Source organism: Chiloscyllium plagiosum, unplaced genomic scaffold (genome assembly GCF_037043375.1).
Source record: "Chiloscyllium plagiosum isolate Xiang-an unplaced genomic scaffold, Cpla_swu_hap1 HiC_scaffold_18, whole genome shotgun sequence".
NCBI lineage: Eukaryota > Metazoa > Chordata > Chondrichthyes > Orectolobiformes > Hemiscylliidae > Chiloscyllium > Chiloscyllium plagiosum.
Genome location: NW_028270156.1, coordinates 74,653,998 through 74,674,184, shown reverse-complemented (window position 1 = coordinate 74,674,184; position 20,187 = coordinate 74,653,998). Strand labels below are relative to the sequence as shown.

The 20,187-nt window shown below is 46.6% G+C and overlaps 1 protein-coding gene across 1 annotated transcript in view; it reads left to right on the top strand.

The window, feature by feature from the left end:
* The window catches only part of nup160 (nucleoporin 160), a 114,279-nt gene that overhangs the window by 59,309 nt on the left and 34,783 nt on the right, over positions 1–20,187 (top strand). The window contains exons 13-19 of the mRNA XM_043706438.2: positions 297–396; positions 4,472–4,637; positions 8,598–8,710; positions 9,992–10,152; positions 12,177–12,313; positions 19,268–19,338; positions 19,908–20,067. Of these exons, the coding sequence (XP_043562373.2) occupies positions 297–396; positions 4,472–4,637; positions 8,598–8,710; positions 9,992–10,152; positions 12,177–12,313; positions 19,268–19,338; positions 19,908–20,067 (908 nt within the window). The remainder of the gene's footprint in view (positions 1–296; positions 397–4,471; positions 4,638–8,597; positions 8,711–9,991; positions 10,153–12,176; positions 12,314–19,267; positions 19,339–19,907; positions 20,068–20,187) is intronic.

Below are 20,187 nucleotides of genomic sequence, written 5' to 3'. Positions count from 1 at the left end.
CAGGGTGACGCTCCATCGTCGGTCAGCGCTGGGACAGAGGGACGGTGTTTCAGGGTGACGCTCCATCATCGGTCAGCGTTGGGACAGAGGGACGGTGTTTCAGGGTGACGCTCCATCGTCAGTCAGCGCTGGGATAGAGGGACAGTGTTTCAGGGTGACACTCCATCGTCGGTCAGCACTGGGACAGAGGGACGGTGTTTCAATTTCATGTTCAATTTCATGAGTAACCCAATGAAATGATCTGAACCATCCTTGAATTGCAGGAATGTTGACTATTTGCTTTGTTTTCTTGGCAGGGGTTTCTGTCTTTCTTTTTCCCCTGCCTTGCCATTGATCATCTCTACATGTCTTCAGACGAGTGTCTGTTTCTGGAAGACGAGTGTTCCCTCACGGATGGTGAGTTAAAAATGGTCAAAAAGAATGTGTAGCTTTGGGTTCCCTGTTAGTTTTAATGTCTCCTCACCTTGTCCCTGTTACTGGTTCTTGCTGATTTGGTTTATAGCATTGCAGTGTGGATTAAATCTAAGCACTGCAGACCTGCCACATCCAGTCATGAAAGCTGGTGGACAATTAAACATGTAACCAGGAGGAAGTGACTCCACAAGTATCCCAACCGTTAATGATCACGTCTCTGAAACACTGGCAACAGTTCTCAGCCAGAAGGGCCAAGTGGAGAACGTGGAGCTCTCCAACATCACACATACCAGTCTTCAGCCAGTTTGATCCACTCTGTGTGATGACAAGAAATGGTTGGACACTAAATACTGCACAAGCTACAGGCCCTGACGACATTCCAGCAATAGAACATAGAACAGTACAGCACAGTACAGGCCCTTCAGCCCTCAATGCTGTGCCGGCCTTTTATCCTACTCGAAGATCAGACTAACCTACATACCCTTCATTGCACTATCTTCCATGTGCCTATCCAAGAGTCACTTAAATGCCCCTAATGTCTCTGACTCTACTACCATCGCTGGCAGTGTATTCCACACACCCACCACTCTCTGTGTAAAGAACCTACCTCTGACATCGCCCCTAAACCTTCCTCCAATCACCTTAAAATTATGTCCCCTCGTGATAGCCATTTCTGCCCTGGGAAAAAAATCCCTGGCTATCCACTCTATCTATGCCTCTCATCGTCTTGTACACCTCTATCAAGTCGCCTCTCATCCTCCTCCTCTCCACTGAGAAAAACCCCTGCTCCCTCAACCTTTCTTCATTAGACATGCCCTCCAGCCCAGGCAGTATTCTGGTAAATCTCCTGTGCACCCTCCATAAAACTTCCACGTCCTCCTTGTAATGAGGCCAGCAGAACTGAACACAATATTTCAAGTATAGTCTAACCAGGGCTTTAAAGAGCTGCTGCATAACCTCCCACTTCTTAAACTCAATTGCCCTACTAATGAAAGCTAGCAAACCATATGCCTTCTTAACAACCCTATCAACTTGCGTGGCAACTTTGAGGGATCTATGAACGTGGACCCCAAGATCCCTCTGTTCCTCCACACTGCCAAGAATCCTGCCTTTAACCCTGTAAGCTGCATTGAAATTTGACCTTTCAAAATGAATCATTTCCCGTTTTTCCAGGTTGAACTCCATTCTGCCACTTCTCAGCCCAGTTCTGCATCCTGGAGCTAAGGATAGATAAATTCTCCTGGCCCTGATGGAATGAATCCCAGGGTACTAAAAGAAATGGCGGGAGAAATAGCAGGTGGACTGGCGGTAATGTTCCAAAATTCACTGGTCTCTGAGGCAGTCCCAGCAGATTGGAAAATAGCAAATGTGACGTCACTGTTTAAAAAGGGAAGTAGACAAAAAATGGGGAGTTATAGACCAGTGAGCTTAACCTCTGTCTTGGTGAAGATGCTTGAGTCTATTATCAAGGAAGAAATAGCAGGACATCTCAAAAGAAATTGTCCCATTGTATAGACACAGCATGGGTTCATGAAGGGCAGGTCATGCTTCACAAATCTTTTGGAATTCTATGAAGACATTACGAGCAAGGTGGACAACAGGGACCCAGTGGATGTGGTGTACCTAGATTTCCAGAAGGCCTTTGACAAGGTGCTGCATATGAGGCTGCTGCATAAGATAAGGATGCATGATGTTAGGGGTACGGTATTAGCATGGATAGAGGATTGGTTGGCTGACAGGAGCAATGAGTGGGGATAAATGAGTGGTATTCTGGCTGGCAATCACTGGCTAGTGGCGTGTATCAGTGGTGTTGAGATCATAATTATTTACAATTTATGTAGATGATTTGGAGTTGGTCACCACGTGTACAGTGTCAAAATTTGCTGATGACACCAAGATGAGTGGCAGAGCAAAGTATGCAAATGACTGTGAAACTTTGAAGAGGAGTATAGATACATTGAGTGCTTGGGCAGATGGAATACTATATTAGTAAATGTGAATTCTCACATTTTGGTAGGAGTAACAGCAAAATAGATTATTACTTGAATGGTAAAAAGTTGCAGCATCTGGGTGTCCTTGTGAATGAATCACAGAAGGTTGGTCTGTAGGTGCAACAAGTAATTAGGAAGGGAAATGGAATTTTGATCTTCATTGCTAAACGAGTTGAGTTTAAAAGCAGAGTGGTAATGTTACAGCTGTACAGGGTGCTGGTGAGGCCACATCTGGAGAACTGTGTACAGATTTGGTCTCCTTACTTAAGAAATGATGTATTGGCACTGGAGGGGGTGCAGAGGAGGTTCACTAGGTTGATTCCGGAGTTGAGGAGGTTGACTTATGAGGAGGGGCTGAGTAGATTGGGATTATATTCATTGGAATTCAGAAGAATGAGGGGGGATCTTATAGCATCACACAAAATTATGAAGGGAATTGGTAAAATAGAAATATATAGGATATTTCCACTGGTGAGTGAGACTAGGACAAGAGGGCATGGCCTCAAGATCAGAGGAAGCAGGTTTAGAACTGAACTGAGAAAGAACGTTTTCACCCAGAGGGTTGTTAATCTATGGAATTCCCTGCCCAGGGAAGTAGTTTAAAGCTTTTTTGAAAATTAAGGGATATGCTGAAAATGTGGGTAAGTGGAACTGAGTCCATGAATAGATTAGCCATGATCTTATTGAGTGGCGGTGCAGGCTCGAAGGGCCGGACGGCCTACTCCTGCTCCTAGTCCTTATGTTCTTATCCTGTCAATGTCCCTTTGCAAACTATAACAGTTCTGGACAAAAGAGCTAAATTCCAGTGGTGAGGTGAAAGTGGGTATCTTTTGATATCAAAGTTGGATTTGACCGAGTGTGACATCAAGGAGCCCTAGCATAACTGGAAGCAATGGGTATCAAGGGACAAACTCTCCAGTGGTTGGAGTACCTGACACATTGGAAGATGGTTGTGATTGTTAGAGGTCAGTCATTTTAGCTGAATGACATCTCTGCAGGACTTTCTCCTAGCTGCATGTGTATTATCTACAAGATGTACTGCAGAACTTCAGGCAGTACCTTCCAAACCCATGACCTGTACCACCCAGGAGGGCAAGGGCAGCAGATACATGGGGCAAGCAGGTTTAAGTTCCCCCTTAAAGTTCCATCTCCAAGCCACTCACCATCCTAACTTGGAAATATATCGCCATTCCTTCATGGAAATTTCTTCCTGATGACCTACGGGAATGCTTACATCACAAGGACTGCAATGGTTTAAAAAGACAGACCAGCAGTATCTGAAAGATAATTGGAAATTGGTCATAACCACTGGTCTAGCCAAGGATGTCTATGTCCCTTGAAAGAATGAAAATGATCTTTTCCCCTCTCAGGTTTGTTTACTGTGATCTATAAATGCCAGGAGTCGGTGGGGCATTTGTGTTTGTTTTGTTTTGTTCCACTTGATGTTATTGGGCTTGTTTCTTGAGGCATTTCCCCCCATCTTGTCTTTGTGTCTAATTCAAGCTGGGCATCAGCAATGACTGGCTCTCCCTGGTTGTTTTATAGAATTGCAGTGCTGCAAGTTCACAAGACAACCAATGACTGGATTCCTGAATGTCTCCTGTCCAGAGTGAGAGTTCCCGTGCACCTTGATGGGTCTCTGCCCTCTTGGTGTTCCAGCAATACAGCTGCTGTATGGGTTGTATACTGAGCGCAGTCTGTCACATCGTGTTAATCAATCCATTCAAAGCTGCTTGTAGCATCAAGAACAGCTCACGTGACGCACGCACGCACTGAGGATGCACCCGGTGGCTTTTGGGTGATGACCCAGGCTGTAATTGAGTATAACCTGCTATTGCTGCAATCCACTTTGTGAATTTTTCTCTCCTTTGTGTCTATGTTGAGAGTACTGTTCCTGAGCAGTAACTGGTTTTGTTTATTTTAAGACAGGCATTGTCACCTCTTGTTTCTTAGAATGTTAACTCATTTTAAATTGTGTATGTGGCTGGCTTGACCATCTCGTGGTGGTCGAAGTGAGTTGACTGCTGTTTGGACAATGTTTAATGGGTTTCCTTTCTGCCCTTCAGATCCAGATGTAGCTAGGGACCTGCATCGCTTGGTGCAGTGTCTCCGGCTGGTGGGAGACGCCATCACTTTGGAAATGGCCTCGTTGATGGAAACAGCAGTGAGCCACCTCCATCCCCCTGAAAAGGCTGCAGAGCAGATCCTCGAGTTCCTTCTGGCCAGAGACACGTGAGTTAGACTATTTGCTGGTGCTACTTTCTGTACATTTGCAAATCCTGCTCTTTACTTGGACAGAAGATGCCATTTGGATCCAAGGATGCAGCTGACAGTATCCAACGGCATGTTGGTCATCGTCATTTGGTGTCATAATGTCATAGAAGTATACAACATGAAAACAGGCCCAACTTGTCCATGCTGCTCAGTTTTCTCACTTAAACTAGTCCCATTTGTCTGGGTTTGGTCCTTATTCTTTCATACCTAACCCAGCCATGTACCTGCCTGAATGTTTCTTAAATAACAAAATTGTACTCTCCTCCACCACCACCTCAGGCAGCCCATTCCAGGCACTGACCACACTCTCTGTGGAAAGAATCACCCCTCTGACCTCTTTTGTGTCTCGCTTCCCCCCCCCTCCCCCACACCTTAAACCTATGCCCTCTAGTTTTAGACCCTGTTACCATGGGGAAAAGCTGTCGGCTAGCTGCCTTATTTATGGATCTCATGATTTTATAGACCTCCGTAAGGCCGCCCTTCAGTCCCCTACACTCCAGGGGAAAAAGTCCCAGCCTATCCAGCTTCTCCTTATCTCTCAAACCTGCCAATCCAGGTAACATCCTAGTAAAACTTTTCTGTGCGCTTTCTAGTTTAATAATATCCTTTTTATAATAGGGCCAGTCGATCTGCACGCAGTACTCTAACTGTGGCCTTACCAACCTCTTGTACAGCTGCACTTAGACGTCATAACTCCTACACTCAGTGCTCTGACTGATGCAAACAAACATGCTGAAAGCCTGCTACCTGACTCCATTTTCAAGGAACTGTGAGCCTACACTCCAAGATTTTAGTTCTATAACACTCCCCAAGGCTCTACCATACTGTGTAAGTCCTGCTCTGGTTTGACCCACCAAATTGCAACACCTTTATTTAAATTAAACTCCATCTACCATTTCTTAACCCACTGGCCTAGTTGATCAAGGTCTCGCTATCTTCCCAGATAATCTTCACTGTACACTATAATACCAATCTTGGTGCCATCTGCAGACTTACTAACCATACCTGCTAAATCCTTATCCAAATAATTTATATAAATGATGAATAACAGTGGACCACCACTAATCCGTGTTGCACACCGCTGGTCACAGACAACCCTCTGCCACCCTCTATCTTCGACCTTCAAGCTAATTTCATATCTATTTGGTGAGCTCTCCCTTGACCCCTTGAGATTTAGAGCTGAAAATGTGTTGCTGGAAAAGCGCAGCAGGTCAGGCAACATCCAAGGAACAGGAGAATCGACGCTTCGGGCATGAGCCCTTCTTCAGGCTCATCCCCGAAACGTTGATTCTCCTGCTCCTTGGATGCTGCCTGACCTGCTGCACTTTTCCAGCAACACATTTTCAGCTCTGATCTCCAGCATCTGCAGTCCTCACTTTCCCCTTGAGATTTAACCTTACTCAACAACCCACCATGTGGTACCTTGTCAAAGGCCTTGCTGAAGTCCATGTAGACAGCATCTACCCCACTGCATCATCTACTTTCTTGGTCATCCCTTCATAGAACACAATCAAATTCGTGAAACAATTTCCCACACGCACAGCCATGCAGAATATCTCACATGAGTCCTCGCCTCTCCAAGTGACTGAAGATTAGGCTCACCAGTCTGTAGTTCCCAGGCATTTTCCAGCAGCCTTTCTTGAGTAATGGCACCACATTAGCCATCCTCCAACGTTCAGGTGTTTCACTTGTTGCTGTCAATGATATGACTATCTCCTCTAGGGGCCCTGTATTTTCCTCCATAGCCTCCCACAAAGTCCTGGCATACACTTTATTGGGTCCCAGAGGTTAATCCACCTTGATGCATTTTAAGACTTTCAGCACCACCTCTTCTGTCATATGGACTGTCTTCAAGACATCATTATTTATTTCCCTAAGTTCCCTCGCACCCATGCCTTTCTCGATGGTAAATACTGATGAGAAACATCCTTTTAGAATCTCAGCCATCTCTGTGGCTCCATATATAGATGACTTTGTTGATCATTAAGAGGCTTTATTCTCTCTCCTTTTTGCCCTTCACGTACCTGTACGATCTCTTTGGATTCTCCTTTACCTTATTTACCAAAGCCATCTTGTGTCCCCTTTTAGCCCTCCTGATGTCTTAAATTTACTCCAACTTCATACTCAAGGAATTCACTTCATCCCAGCTGCATATACATGTCATATGCCTCCACCGTTTTCCTGACCAGGGCCTCATTAACTCCAATTGTCTGGGGTTCCCCACTCCTACCAGCCTTACCCTTTACTCTGACAGGAACATACTGACCCTGAACCCCCATTAACTCACTTTTGAAAACCTCCCACTTAACAGACATCCCTTTGCCTGTAAACAGCCTCCTCAATCAACTTCTGAAAGTTCCTGTTTAAGACCATCAAAATTGGCCTTAACCCAATTTAGAACTTCAAATATGGACCAGACCTATCTTTGTCCATGGCTATTTTAAAAGTAATGGAATTATGGTTCAAATATACTCCCCCACCAACACTTCCATTACTGGCCCTGCCTTATTTTCCAAGAGGAGGTCAGGTTTTTCCCTCTCTCTCGTAGGGCCATCTACATAGTGCCTGAGAAATTCTTCCTGAACACACTTTACAAATTTCTGTCATCCAAGCCCTGGCAGTCCCAGTTGCTGTTTGGAAAGTTAAACTCCCCTATTATTCTTCCAGCTATCTGTGATCTCCTTACATATTTGCTCCTCAATCACCCACTGACTACTGGTGGGGCCTATTGTACAAAGCTATCAAAGTGATCTCCCCCTTTTTGTTTCAGTTCAACCCATATAGGACCCTCAAGAATGTCCCCTCTCAGTACTGTCGTGATGTTTTCCCTAATCAAAAAAGCAAGTCCCCCTCCTCTCGTGCTTCCCCTTCTGTCCTTTCTACAGTATCTGAAGCCTGGAACATTGAACCTACAGTGCTGTTCCTCCCTCAGCCGTTTCTCCCTTTATTTCTTGCATTCTCATTGCAAGAAATAGTGTTCTGAGTGGGGTCTGGAACCTAGGAGTGACAGCTATACTACAGGAAGGTGATTCCTTCACTTTGGGAGTCTGTCCCACAGCCCCCAGGTACCTTTTGGCTGTTCAGTTTAGAGTTTCTGCACCTTCCACGGTCTATCTCTCGCTTTGGTCTGAGCTCCCAGGAAGTGCTAGCACATTGGGAGATTTTACTAATGGTCTTCCAGGTTTCATTCAAAGCCATGGTAGTGAGGGTGCTGTCCACAATAAAGTGACTGACAGGAAACACCTTGTTAATGAGCAATGGGCTGTTCTGGAGAGAACCTGGGGAGAAGCATGGCGGATTGTTTATCTGTTGTCCAGAGTCAGGGAGCCACTGAACATTGGGAAGGAGGTTGGTGTGATTGGCTGTTGGTTTTTATTAGCGTTTGAATTGTGTGGATGGCCTGGAGTAATGTTCAGTGGCCCACGACTATCTTTGTGATGATCAGTTGAACACTTGCAACATGGGAAATGAAGTGAACTGAGCAGAGTGGATGGCTGTGCCTCTGTTCTGTATCAGCCGGTCATCTTGGTTCTGAGAATGGGTGTGGTTCTGATCAGGGTAGCATTTATTGTCTATCCTCCATTTCACCCAGTGCTGCCCTTCTGGTGGATGGTACTCCTATTGAATAGCAGAAGCCTGTGATTGTAGAGAGGCAAGATACCATGGCATCTTAGTTGATGGGTTTTCTCACTGTCTTGCTGCACTGTCCTTTTCCACAGCGACACTCACTGGCCTGGAAGGTGTGGTTAAAGGAGAGTGGAATATGAATGAAGCTTTGGAATGCTGTGCTGTTCTCTGCTCTGTTGTATTTTCGCCTGCTGTGCTGCCTTCGTGGTGCTCTTCCCCACTGGATTGTGAAGCTGTCGTTAAGGGCCCAAGGGTCAGTTTAATTGTACCTTTCCCTCTTGTTTTTCATAGTGAGACGCATATGGAGCTTCAAAGTAAATTGCAGGATATCCGTAACCCAGGGAACATAATCCAGCTGCTGCTGCGGGAAATGGACCAGGAGGGTGACCTGGACACAGGCGATGGTATGGGGTGATTCCTGGGCTCGAGCTGTGTGCTAATCCATGGGTGACACCAGCAGAATCGGATCTGTTTTTGTTTTGGCCAGCTCTGTCAGGTTTGTGAAACTGGCAGCATCTGTTCAAACACCACCAATGGACTGGACTCTCTCTCAGCTTGTGATTGTGGTCCTTGGTGTTTGAATGGAACATGGTTGGGATGGTGCTCACTGATCCTGCTGCTGTGGGTAAGAGCTTAGCTGTGGCTCTGCCTTCCCAGACAACTTTTTGTCTGAACCAGTAATGAACTGTGCTGGGTTAGGCTTTCTTATTTGCTTTAATAAAACATTAACAAAGATTGGTTTCTTTTGCACTACAGTAATCTGCCTAAAACCTTTCCTACTGTGGGTGGGCAAGCTAGAAAGACTTTCTGTTGCCTTGTGATTGCACTTTATGGTTATGATGTTAACCAGTCTCTCTCTCCAGTAGGCGCAAGTGACTGAAATACTGTTGTCTGTACAAATTGTATGTTTGGTTATGTTGTGTAGTGTCAGAATCCTTTGTAAGGGTATCTTTCTCATTTCCCTTGCACAGTTGGTCATGCACCACATGCTGCCCTGCCCCCTGGATCTCTGCTGAATTGGCGAGGGGAAGGTGTACAATGTATCCTGGGCTGTGATTTGTCTGTCTGTCTTCACTAATCTGCTGAACCACACTATAACACACTGGATGGAGAGCTCTGGGTGCAGGGTACAGACCTCTGTGCCTCTGTTGGCACCATTAGATCACAGCAACTTTATCGCCTGGCCATTGTGTTGTTTTCAGTAATGTCTTAAAAATTGCTTTGTTGACTCCACCACTGAAGATGGGCAAAGGTAATCCCATTTGATAAACAATATGCTGCAAACAAACGAACAGGTTTAAATGAATGTCAGTACTCTGATAGCGTGTGGCCTAAGGAAGGCATGGTTAGTGAAGATCAAAATGGTGAATTTTTTTAAGGTTCTGCTAATTTTGCAAGGTTTTGTGGGTTGTCTCAGTGGCTGTGGTGAAGTTTGTCACAGCTGCCAAAATGTGAGCAGAGTTTTCAAAGTAGGTTGTCTGACATGGATTTCATTGAAGCCTTGTCGGTGAGGTGAAAGCTTTTGGTAAAAAAGGATTTGTTTTTTCAGTTTGAGAATTGCAGAGTATCAACCAGGCAGGAGAGAGCCTCCAGGAAGAGCTGTGCCATTGTAGTAACATTAGCAGTCTGGGGAAGGTCTGCACTCCGGGTCCCCTTCACTTGTTTCCTTGTTGTTTGTTTTCCAGCCCAGCCTCTGCACATTCGGATGAACATGGCTCAGTTCTTTGGCAGCAACATTGCCATTAACATTGTGTGTCGGGCAGTGTCCCACATATCCACAACTCGGTTCCTCATCTGCCGGGACCTACTGATTCTGGAGCAGCTCATGTTGCACCTCGGAGATAGTGTGAGTACAAAATCAGTGACCTTCTAACCCCTGCAAGCTCAGAGAGAACACAGTGGCAAGCAGTCTCTCACATTCCTCCTTTTGGCTACAAATGCATGTTTGCCATTTATTACAGCTTATCCCCTTACAGGCAGGTATATTGTATCTCATTAATGCTGAAATTGTTTCCATTTAACATCTATTGCAGTTGTTATTCCAAAATAACACCTTTCTGAAAGTTTTTATGTTTGCTGTTGTCTGAGTGACTGCAGTCATAGATCATGGAACAGAACAGCACAGGAACCAGGCCCTTCATCCCACCATGTCTGTGTTGACCATCGTGTCTTTGTAAACAAACCCCATTGCCTGCACATCTTCCATATCCCTCAATTCCCCGCTGTTCAAGTGTCTGCCCAAATGCCTCTTGAACATTGCTGTCGTATCTGCTTCCACTGCACCCTCTGGCAGCATGTTCCAAGCACTTACCATCCACACTGTGTAAAAACAAAAAGCTGGCCTCGCACATTTTCTTTCAGTTTTTCTGTCTGACTTTAAACTTATGCTGTGTAGTATTTGACATTTCCACTCTGGGGAAAAAGACTCCAACTATCTGCACTATCCAAGCCCCTGATAATTTTATATACCTCTGTCAGGTCGTCCCTCAGCTTCCAACACTCTAACAAAAACAATCCAGGTTTCCCACCTCTCCTTATAGCTAACACACTCCAATCCAGGCAGCATCCTGGTAAACCTCTTTAATACTCTCTCCAAAGTCTCCACATCCTTTCTAATATGTGCTGACTAGAACTTCGGGCGGCACGGTGGCTCAGTGGTTAGCACTGCTGCCTCACAGCGCCAAGGACCCAGGTTCGATTCCAGCCTCGGGTGACTGTCTGTCTGTCTGTGTGGAGTTTGCACATTCTCCCCATGTCTGTGTGGGTTTCCTCTGGGTGCTCCGGTTTCCTGACACAGTCCAAAGATGTGCAGGTCAGGTGAATTGGCCATGCTAAACTGCCTATAGTGTTCAGTGATGTGTAGGGTATGTGCATTAGTCAGGGGTAAATGTAGAATAATAGGGTAGGGGGATGGTCTGGGTTGGGTTACTCTTCTGAGGGTTGGTGTGAGCATCTCCGGGACACCCGCACCAACCAACCCCACCGCCTCGTGACCAAACACTTTAATTCCCCTTCCCACTTTGCCGAGGCCATGCCAGTCCTGAGCCGCCACTCCCTTACCATATGACACCAGGAGGAAGAACACCTCCCCTTCCGCCTTGGGACTCTCCAATTACACAGGATCGATGTGGACTTCACTTGTTTCCTCCTTTCCCCTCCCCCCACCTTATCCCAGTCCCAACCTTCCAACTTGTCACTGCCCTCATGACCTGCCCTACCTGTCCATCTTCCTTCCCACCTACCCGCTCCACCCTCCTCTCCAACCTATCACCATCACCCCCCCCCTCCCATTTATCTCTCTCTTTTCTCCCCCCTCAGCTCCCATCCTCATGCCTGGTGAAGGGCTGTTGCCTGAAATGTCGGTTCTCCTGCTTCTTGGATGCTGCCTGACCTGCTGTGCTTTTCCAGCACCACGCCCCTGACTTATTCCCTTGTTGTACCATGTTATTGTTTCGAGAAACCCTCCTGGATGCACCGAATAAACTCTGCCTCATCTAGACCCCTGGCACTAAGAGAGACCCAGCCAAAATTGGGAAGTTAAAATGCCCCATTACAACAACCTTATTGTTTTTACGTTTTTCCATGGTCTGCGTACATATCTGCTTGTCTATCTCCTGCTAGCTCCTGTTTTGATTTTCTGGGGTTTGCATGTATCCTGCACATTATACATGGGATTAAGGCCACTCCTTGCGAAATAATCTCCAAGCTCTGAGGCAATCCAGATTAGACTAATATTATTTTGTTGGGGAGCGGTCAGGGCACCTTTGGCAATCTGAATCCACTGAAGTTAGGAAAGTCTCATCGCTGTCAATAATTTCTCAGGCGCCGAGAATAATGTTGTTAAATCCGAAACCGTGTGCTGTTCTTCAGATGAATCTGGGAGCTGGTGGCTACCTCCTGCAGCTCCAACAGGATCTCATTCCTCGGACCTCTCTCCTCGTGTGTTCCTACTTTGTGGTCAGGTGGGCAAGTCGGTCGTTGGCATCAGCCGTGCCTATTGACATGCTGTAAGTATGATCGCAAAGTGATGTCATGGTGTAGTAATTGTTTCAAATTCTTTGTTTTGTTAACAGTAACAATCACCTGATTGTTAATATCCTGGCCTTGGGTGAAAGCCTCCATTCCCAGCAAACACAGACTGGGTGCTGAAACGCAGTTACTTGAGTGATTTTCATGGGGCATTCTTTCCTAATATACCATTGAGGTGCGGTCAGGCAATAGGCCAAGCATTGACTGTTCATCTCTGGGACCTTGGGGATTCACTTGGGCCTGAAAACAGCTCATTGAGTCATAGAGATGTACAGCACGGAAATAGACCCTTTGGTCCAACTCATCCAGGCCAACCAGATATCCTAACCTAATCTAGTCCCACCTGTCAGCACCCGGCCCATATCCCTCTAAACCCTTCCTATTCATATACCCATCCAAATGACTTTTAATTGATGTAATTGTACCAGCCTTCACCACTTCCTCTGACAGCTCATTCCATACACGTACCACCCTCTGTGTGAAAAGTTGCTCTTAAGTCCCTTTTATATCTTTGCCTCTTCACCCTAAACCTATGCCCTCTAGTTCTTGACTCCCACCTTGTCTATTTATCCTATCCATGCCCCTCATGATTTTATAAAACTCTATAAGGTCACCCCTCAGCCTCCGATGCTCCAGGGAAAACAGCCCCAGCTTGTTCAGCCTCTCCCTATAGCTCAAACCCTCCAACCCTGGCAACATCCTTGTAAGTCTTTTCTAAACCCTTTCAAGTTTCACAATATCCTTCTGATAGGAAGGAGACCAGAATTGCACACAATATTCCAACAGTTGCCTAACCAATGTCCTGTACAGCCGCAATATGACCTCCCAACTCCTGTACTCAATACTCTGACCGATAAAGGAAAGCATACCAAACATCATCTTCACTATCCTATCTACCTGCGACTCCACTTTCAAGGAGCTATGAACCTGTACTCCAAGGTCTCTTTGTTCAGCAACACTCCCCAGAACCTGTTCTGATTTGCTTTTCCAAAATGCAGCACCTGACATTTATCTGAAATAAACTCCAACTGCCATTCCTCAGCCCATTAGCCTATCTGGTCCAGATCCTGTTGTATGCTGAGGATAACCTTCATTGCTGTCAACTACAAACTTACGAACTATACCTCCTATGTTCACATCCAAATAATTTATATAAATTATGAAAAGCAGAGGACCCAGCACCGATCCTTGTGGCAATCCACTGGTCACAGGCCTCCAGTCTGAAAAACAACCCTCCACCACCACCCTCTGACTTCTACCTTTGAGCCAGTTCTGTATTCAAATGGCTAGTTCTCCCTGTATTTCACGAGATCTAATCTTGCTAACCAGTCTTCCATGGAAGCCTTGTCGAACGCCTTATTGAAGTCCACAGAGATCACGTCCACCCACTCTGCCCTCGTCAATCCTCTTTGTTACTTCAAAAACCTCAATCAAGTTTGTGAGACATGATTTCCCACACACAAAGCCATGTTGACTATCCCTAATCAGTGCTTGCCTTTCCAAATTCATGTATGTCCTGTCCCTCAGGATTCCCTCCAACAACTTGTCCATCACCGACATCAGGCTCACTGGTCTGTAGTTCCCTGGCTTTTCCTTCCTACCTTTCTCAGTCAGTAGCGCACCGTATTAGCCAACTTCCAGTCTTCCAGCACCTCACCAGTGACTATCATTCAGATAAATATCTCAGCAAGGAGCCCAGCAATCACTTGCTTAGCTTCACACCGAGTTCTAGGGTGCACCTGTTCAGGTCCTGGGGATTTTTCCACTTTTATGCGTTTCAAATCATTCAGTACCACCACCTCTGTAATATGGACAATTTTCAAGATGTCACCATCTGTATCCCCCACATTTTGTATCATTTGTATATTTCCCCACATTCTATATCTTCCATGTCCTTCTCCACAGTAAACACTGATGCAAAATACTCATTTAGTATCTCTCCCATCTCCTGTGGCTCCACACAAAGGCCGCCTTGCTGATCTTTGAGGGGCCCTATTCTCTCCATAGTTACCCTTTTGTCCTTAATATATTTGTAAAACCCTTTGGATTCTCCTTAACTCTATTTGCCAAAGCTATCTCATGTCCCCTTTTTGCCCTCCTGATACTCTTCTCAGGATTCACTCGATCTGTCCTGTCTACACCTGACATATGCTTCCTTCTTTTTCTTAACCAAAACCTCAATTTCTTTAGTCATCCAACATCCTCTATACCTACCAGCCTTCCCTTTCACCCTGACAGGAAGATACTTTCTCTGGATTCTTGTTATCTCATTTCAGAAGGTTTCCCATTTTCCAGCCATCCCTTTACCTGCGAACATCTGCCCCCAGTCAGCTTTTGAAAGCTCTTGCCTAATAGCGTTAAAATTGGCCTTTCTCCAATTTAGAGCTCCAACTTTTAGATCTGGTCTACCCTTTTCCATCACTATTTTAAAACTAATAGAATTATGGTCGCTGGCCGCAAAGTGCTCCCACTGACACCTCAGCCACCTGCCCTGCCTTATTTCCCAAGAGTAGGTCAAGTTTTGCACCTTCTTTAGTCGGTACATCCACATACTGAATCAGAAAATTGTCTTGTACACACTTAACAAATTCCTCTCCATCTAAACCCTTAACACTATGACGGTCCCAGTCAGCTGTTATGTTAAAATAGAGATTCAACTGTGCCTCATCTGATCAGAGTTTTTTTATTCATTCATGGGATGAGAGTGTCACTGGCTGGGTCAGCATTAATTGCCCGTCTCAAGTTACACTTGAGAATGCAGTGGTGAGCTATTACCTAAGGGTGAAGGGATGCCCATAACGTTACAAGGGAGAGTGTTCCAGGTTTGTGACCCAGACACCATGAAGGAACATTGATATATTTCCAAGCCAGGATGGTGAGCAACATGAAGGACACGTGTAAGTGGTAGTGGTCCCGCATATCTGCTTGACCTTGTCCTTTAAGATGGAAGTGGTTGTGGGTTTGGAAGGTGTTATCAAAGAATTTGGTGACATTCTGTACTGCATCTTGTTGGTGTACATTGCTGCTACTGAGTTGTATGTATTTATTTATTGTCAAAGTCTTGTAGAGTGCTGCCACTCTCTGGCACCATCTTAAAACAGAAAATTTAACCAAAACATAATATTATAAAGGCAGAAGAGGAAAGAAACTCTGATCAGCTTTACCGTCCTTCTTGTTAAGTGCTCTGTCATAGACCATGGGCATGAGTCCCTTTTGCCACGCCACTGCCGCTGGAACGAAAGTTGCCACTGTTTGATGCCATCTCGTGTTCACCAACAACCTTCCCACTGAGTCCTCCCTAGACCCCACCAATGCAGGAGCCCCTGAGTGCAGTACCAGCCCAAACCCCATTCTGCTGCTAGGAGTCCTCTCCGGACCCACCTCTCCAATACGACCACTGCCAATGCTGCAGGGTCTCTGGCTGGGCACAATCTCCCTCTGCTACGCTCGGGCACTCACGGAAACCCTAACTTCCCTGCAGTGGGCATGATTGGCACTAGGACTCCCCCATCGATGCAGATCCAAAGCTCTGTCTGTCTCCACCAGGAGTCCGTCCTGGTGCCACTCAATGAAGATCCTTCCATCACAACCAACCTCTTCAATAAGTGGTCAGTAAAATAAAAGAGGATAAAAAACAGGAGAGGGTGAAGGAAAGGAAAAGAAATGAAAACCGAGTGGAATGGATGAGCCCTGGGTTCAGAAGCCTTGCTCCACCACCATCTCGCCGGGGTAAACGTTTGTGGATGTGGTGCCAATCAAGCAGGCTGCCTTGTTCTGGATGGTGTCCAGCTTCTTGAGTGTTGTTGGAGCAGCACCAATCCAGGCCAGTGAGGAGTATTCCATCACCCTCCTGACTTGTGCCTTGTAGATGGTGGTCAGGAGGTGAGTTACATGCAGCAATATTCCCAGCCTCTGACCTGCTCTTGTAAGCACTGTGTTTATCTGACTAGTTCAGTTTCTGGGAGATAGTGAGGACTGCAGATGCTGGAGAGTCAGAGTCGAAAAGTGTGGCGCTGGAAAAGCACAAGGGGTCAGGCAGTATCAGAAGAGCAGGAGAGTTGACATTTTGGGCATAAGCCCTTCGTCAGATTTGTGGGGAGGGGAAGGGGGCTGAGAGATGAATAGGAAGGTGGGGCTGTGGGGAAGGTAGCTGGGAAGTCGGTAGGTGCAGGTGGGGGGAGTGATAGTGATCGGTCAGAGAGGAGGGTGGAGCAGATAGATGGGATGGACAATGGACAAATAAAACATGTTGAGAGGGTGGTGTTAAGTTGGAGGGTTAGATCTGAGATGAGGTGGGAGGAGGGGAGATGAGGAAACTGGTGAAGTCAGTGTTGATCCCATGTGGTTGGAGGGTCCCAAGGTGGAAGATGAAGTGTTCTTCCTCCAGGCATCTGGGTGGCTTGGCTTTGGCAGTGGAGGCGGCCCAGGATTTGCACACCCTTGGTGGAGTGGAAGGGGGAATTGAAGTGGTTGACAGTTTCACTGTCACTAGGCCCTGGGATCTTAACTATTTCTGAAAGGTGTCTTGTGGGTTTCATAAGCTGCACGTATGCAGGTAAGGGAGAGTTGTGAAGACCGAACAAAGCTTTTCTGCTATTTCTCCATTAGCTACTATAAATTCTCCTGTCCCTGCCTCTAATGGACATACATTTGGTGTTGTTAATATTTTCCTTTTGGCACGCCTATAGAAGCTTTAACATTCTATTTTAATTTTTATTACTATTATGTTCGTATTTTATTCCTTGCTTATCAATTTTATTGTCCTCCTATGCTGACAAACTTCCCCGGTACTTGAGCGCACAACTTTTTGGAAACACTGTAAACCATCTCTTTTGAAGCTATAACATTTTTTAATTTGTTCGTCTAAACTACTGACTCCCCGAGGTCCAGCTGCTATTTACAAGGTACAAGTTAGTAGTGTCATGAAATGGTGTGACCGAATTTATTTCCTCATATCTCGATACCGTCCTGTACCACTTGGTCCAAAACTCCCCACATACATTTGGGATACCACCCACTCCCTCCACCACCTCCAAGACGTTTATTTCCCCAACCCACAGCGCCTCATCTTCACTGTGGACATCCAGTCCCTATTCATGTCCATCTGCCATGAGGAAGGCCTCCAAGCCCTCCATTCCTTCGTCTCCTCTTCCTCCCAACCAGTACCCTTCCACTGACACACTCATTTGACTGGTGGAACAGGTCCTCACCCTCAACAAATTCTCCTTTGAATCCAACCACTTCCTTCAAACCAAAGGGGTAGCCATGGGCACTGGCATGGACCCCAGCTGTGCCTGCCTCTTTGTTAGATACATGGAACAGTCCCTCTTCCGTAGTTACACTGGCACCATCCCCCACATCTTCTTCCACTGCATTGATGACTATTGGCTCCATCTCGTGCTCCCATGACGAGGTTGAACAGTTCATCAACTTCACTAACACCTTCCACCCTGACCTGAAGTTCACCTGGACCATCTTGGATACTTCCCTCCCCTTCCAAGACCTCGCCATCTCCATCTTCGATGACCAACTCAACAAGACATCTATTGCAAACCCACCGACTCCCACAGCTACCTGGTTTACACCTTGTCCCAAGTCCCCTCCTGTAGAAACGTGATCCTTCACTCCCAATTCCTCCAACTCCGCAGTGAATGCTCCAGGACATTCCAGATGGCCTCCTATTTCAAGGACTGCAATTTCCCCTCCCATGTGGTCAACAATGCCCTCCAGTGAATCTCCTCCACTTCCCACACCTTCTTCTTCTCCCTTGAACCCCACCCCTCCAACCACAGCAAGGATTAGACCCCCCCCCCCCCCCCGGTCCTCAGACCCCACCATCAGAGATATATTTCCCTCCCCACTCCAATTGCGTTCTGCAAAGACCATTCCCTCTGCGACTCCCTTGTTAGATCCGTGGTTCCCCCCCAACCCATCCTCTACTCCCGGCACCTTCCCTTGATGCCACAAAAGTATAAACCCTGCACCCACACCCCCCCCACCTCCATCCAAAGCCCCAAAGGATCTTTTCACATCTGGCAGAGACTTCCCTGCACATCCCCAAACATCTGATCTACTGTGTTCGTAGCTCTCGATGTGGAGACTGGGGAGACAGGATGCCAACTCGCGAGACATTTCAGGGAATATCTCTGGGATGCATGCACTAAACATTCCCACCGTCCTGTGGCTGAATAGTTCAACTCCCCTTCCCACTCCATCAAGGACAGGCCAGTCCTGGGCTGCCTCCACTGCCAAAGCTAAGCCACCCAACAACTGGAGGAAGAACGCCTCATCTTCCACCTTGGAACTCTTCAACCGCACAGCACCATTGTCGACTTCACCAGTCTGCTCCACCCTCCTCTCTGACTTGTCATTATCACACCCACACTTGCACCTAGCTACTGTCCCCCACTGTCCTATTTATCTCTCAGCCTGCATCCCCCCCCCCCCCCGACATTCCTGATGAAGGGCCCATGCCTGAAACGGCAAATCTCCTGCTGTGCTTTCCACCGCCGCCGTTTTCGACTCTAGTTCAGCTTTCACTCAATGGAAACCCCCTGGATGTTGATTAGAGGTAGTGGGGGAGGTCAGTGGTGACACCGTTGAATGTCAAGGGGCTGTCAAACTCAGAATGTAAAGCATTGTCTGTTAAGCCCCACAGCATGCTAACTAAGGGGTATTCTTCAGAATAAACAGAAACTGACTTGCTTTCCCCATGTCCAGTGATAGAGGGCAGCACCTGCAAAAGGCTGGGAATAGAACAAGCATTATCCTGTTGCCAGGATGGCTGCTCAGAGCCCAGAACACCAGTCACAATGTCTCATTGACAGGAGTCGGTGGGAATGTACACACACCGTGGGTGCAAAGGTATTAAATTGGTGAAATGTTATAGCATTTGCCAAAGGAAACTGACAGACCCTCTTGTGTGATTTCAGGGAATCAAATCTGCGGCAGTTATCTGTGTTGGAGTTGACTGACTCTCGTGATGTAACATCCCAACGGCCAGGTGGGTAAATGTGGGAAACCTCTGCCCCGTGGTGTAGGCTCAGTGAGGAGTATAGAGTGGTGTCAGTGGAAAGAATCTGTAACATTTCTGAGAAAGTATCCGACCAGAAAGCTAATATTGAGAGAAACAGTTGAGTTATTGAGAGCACTGTTCATACCAAGAGGAGTGGGTTGGCATGTGAGGGCCAGGGCTTGGGGTGGGTGAGCTAACATACTGCACCAAATATTTCACAGGCTGAACACACTCGCAGTGTCTGATGTTTCAGCTTTGTATTTGATTTGCCTTTTTTCAGTTAGTGTGAAAAGACAGGTCTAGTCTACAGGCGAATGGACAGCTGTTACTATTGAGTTTTAAGCGTTGGTGCACAGTGTGAGACCATGAGGATTTCCCTAGGGAATTTAGATACAAGTGGGTTCCTGGTTCGGGTCAGTGTGGTTTCCTGTTTGTCTTTCTGTTTCAGTGGAGTGACCAGTGTTAGTTTTGGGGAAGCTGGTTGGCCTTCTATTGCCTTGTTCTCTAACCCTGGTTAATGTCATGTTGATTACTCCCCCTCTCTCCTTGTTTTCCAGTCACTGGGCCCAGCACAGTGGTGGAGTTGTTCTATCGGAGTGTGGCCAGGAAGCACATTCTCTCCCGGCTGCTGGCCCAGGCAAACAGCCCCTTAAACCAACCGCTGATCAACTATACGCAGGTTGGGATTGCTCTCGCCAGCCACCTCCTACAATACTTGTATCCTTTAACACAACACTGTGCACAGAGCAGCAATGTAACTGTCTCTGACGAATTGTATTCCGTATCAGTGATGTATATGAGAACGTGACTGGCTACCTTTTGAAGAGGAGCTCGGAG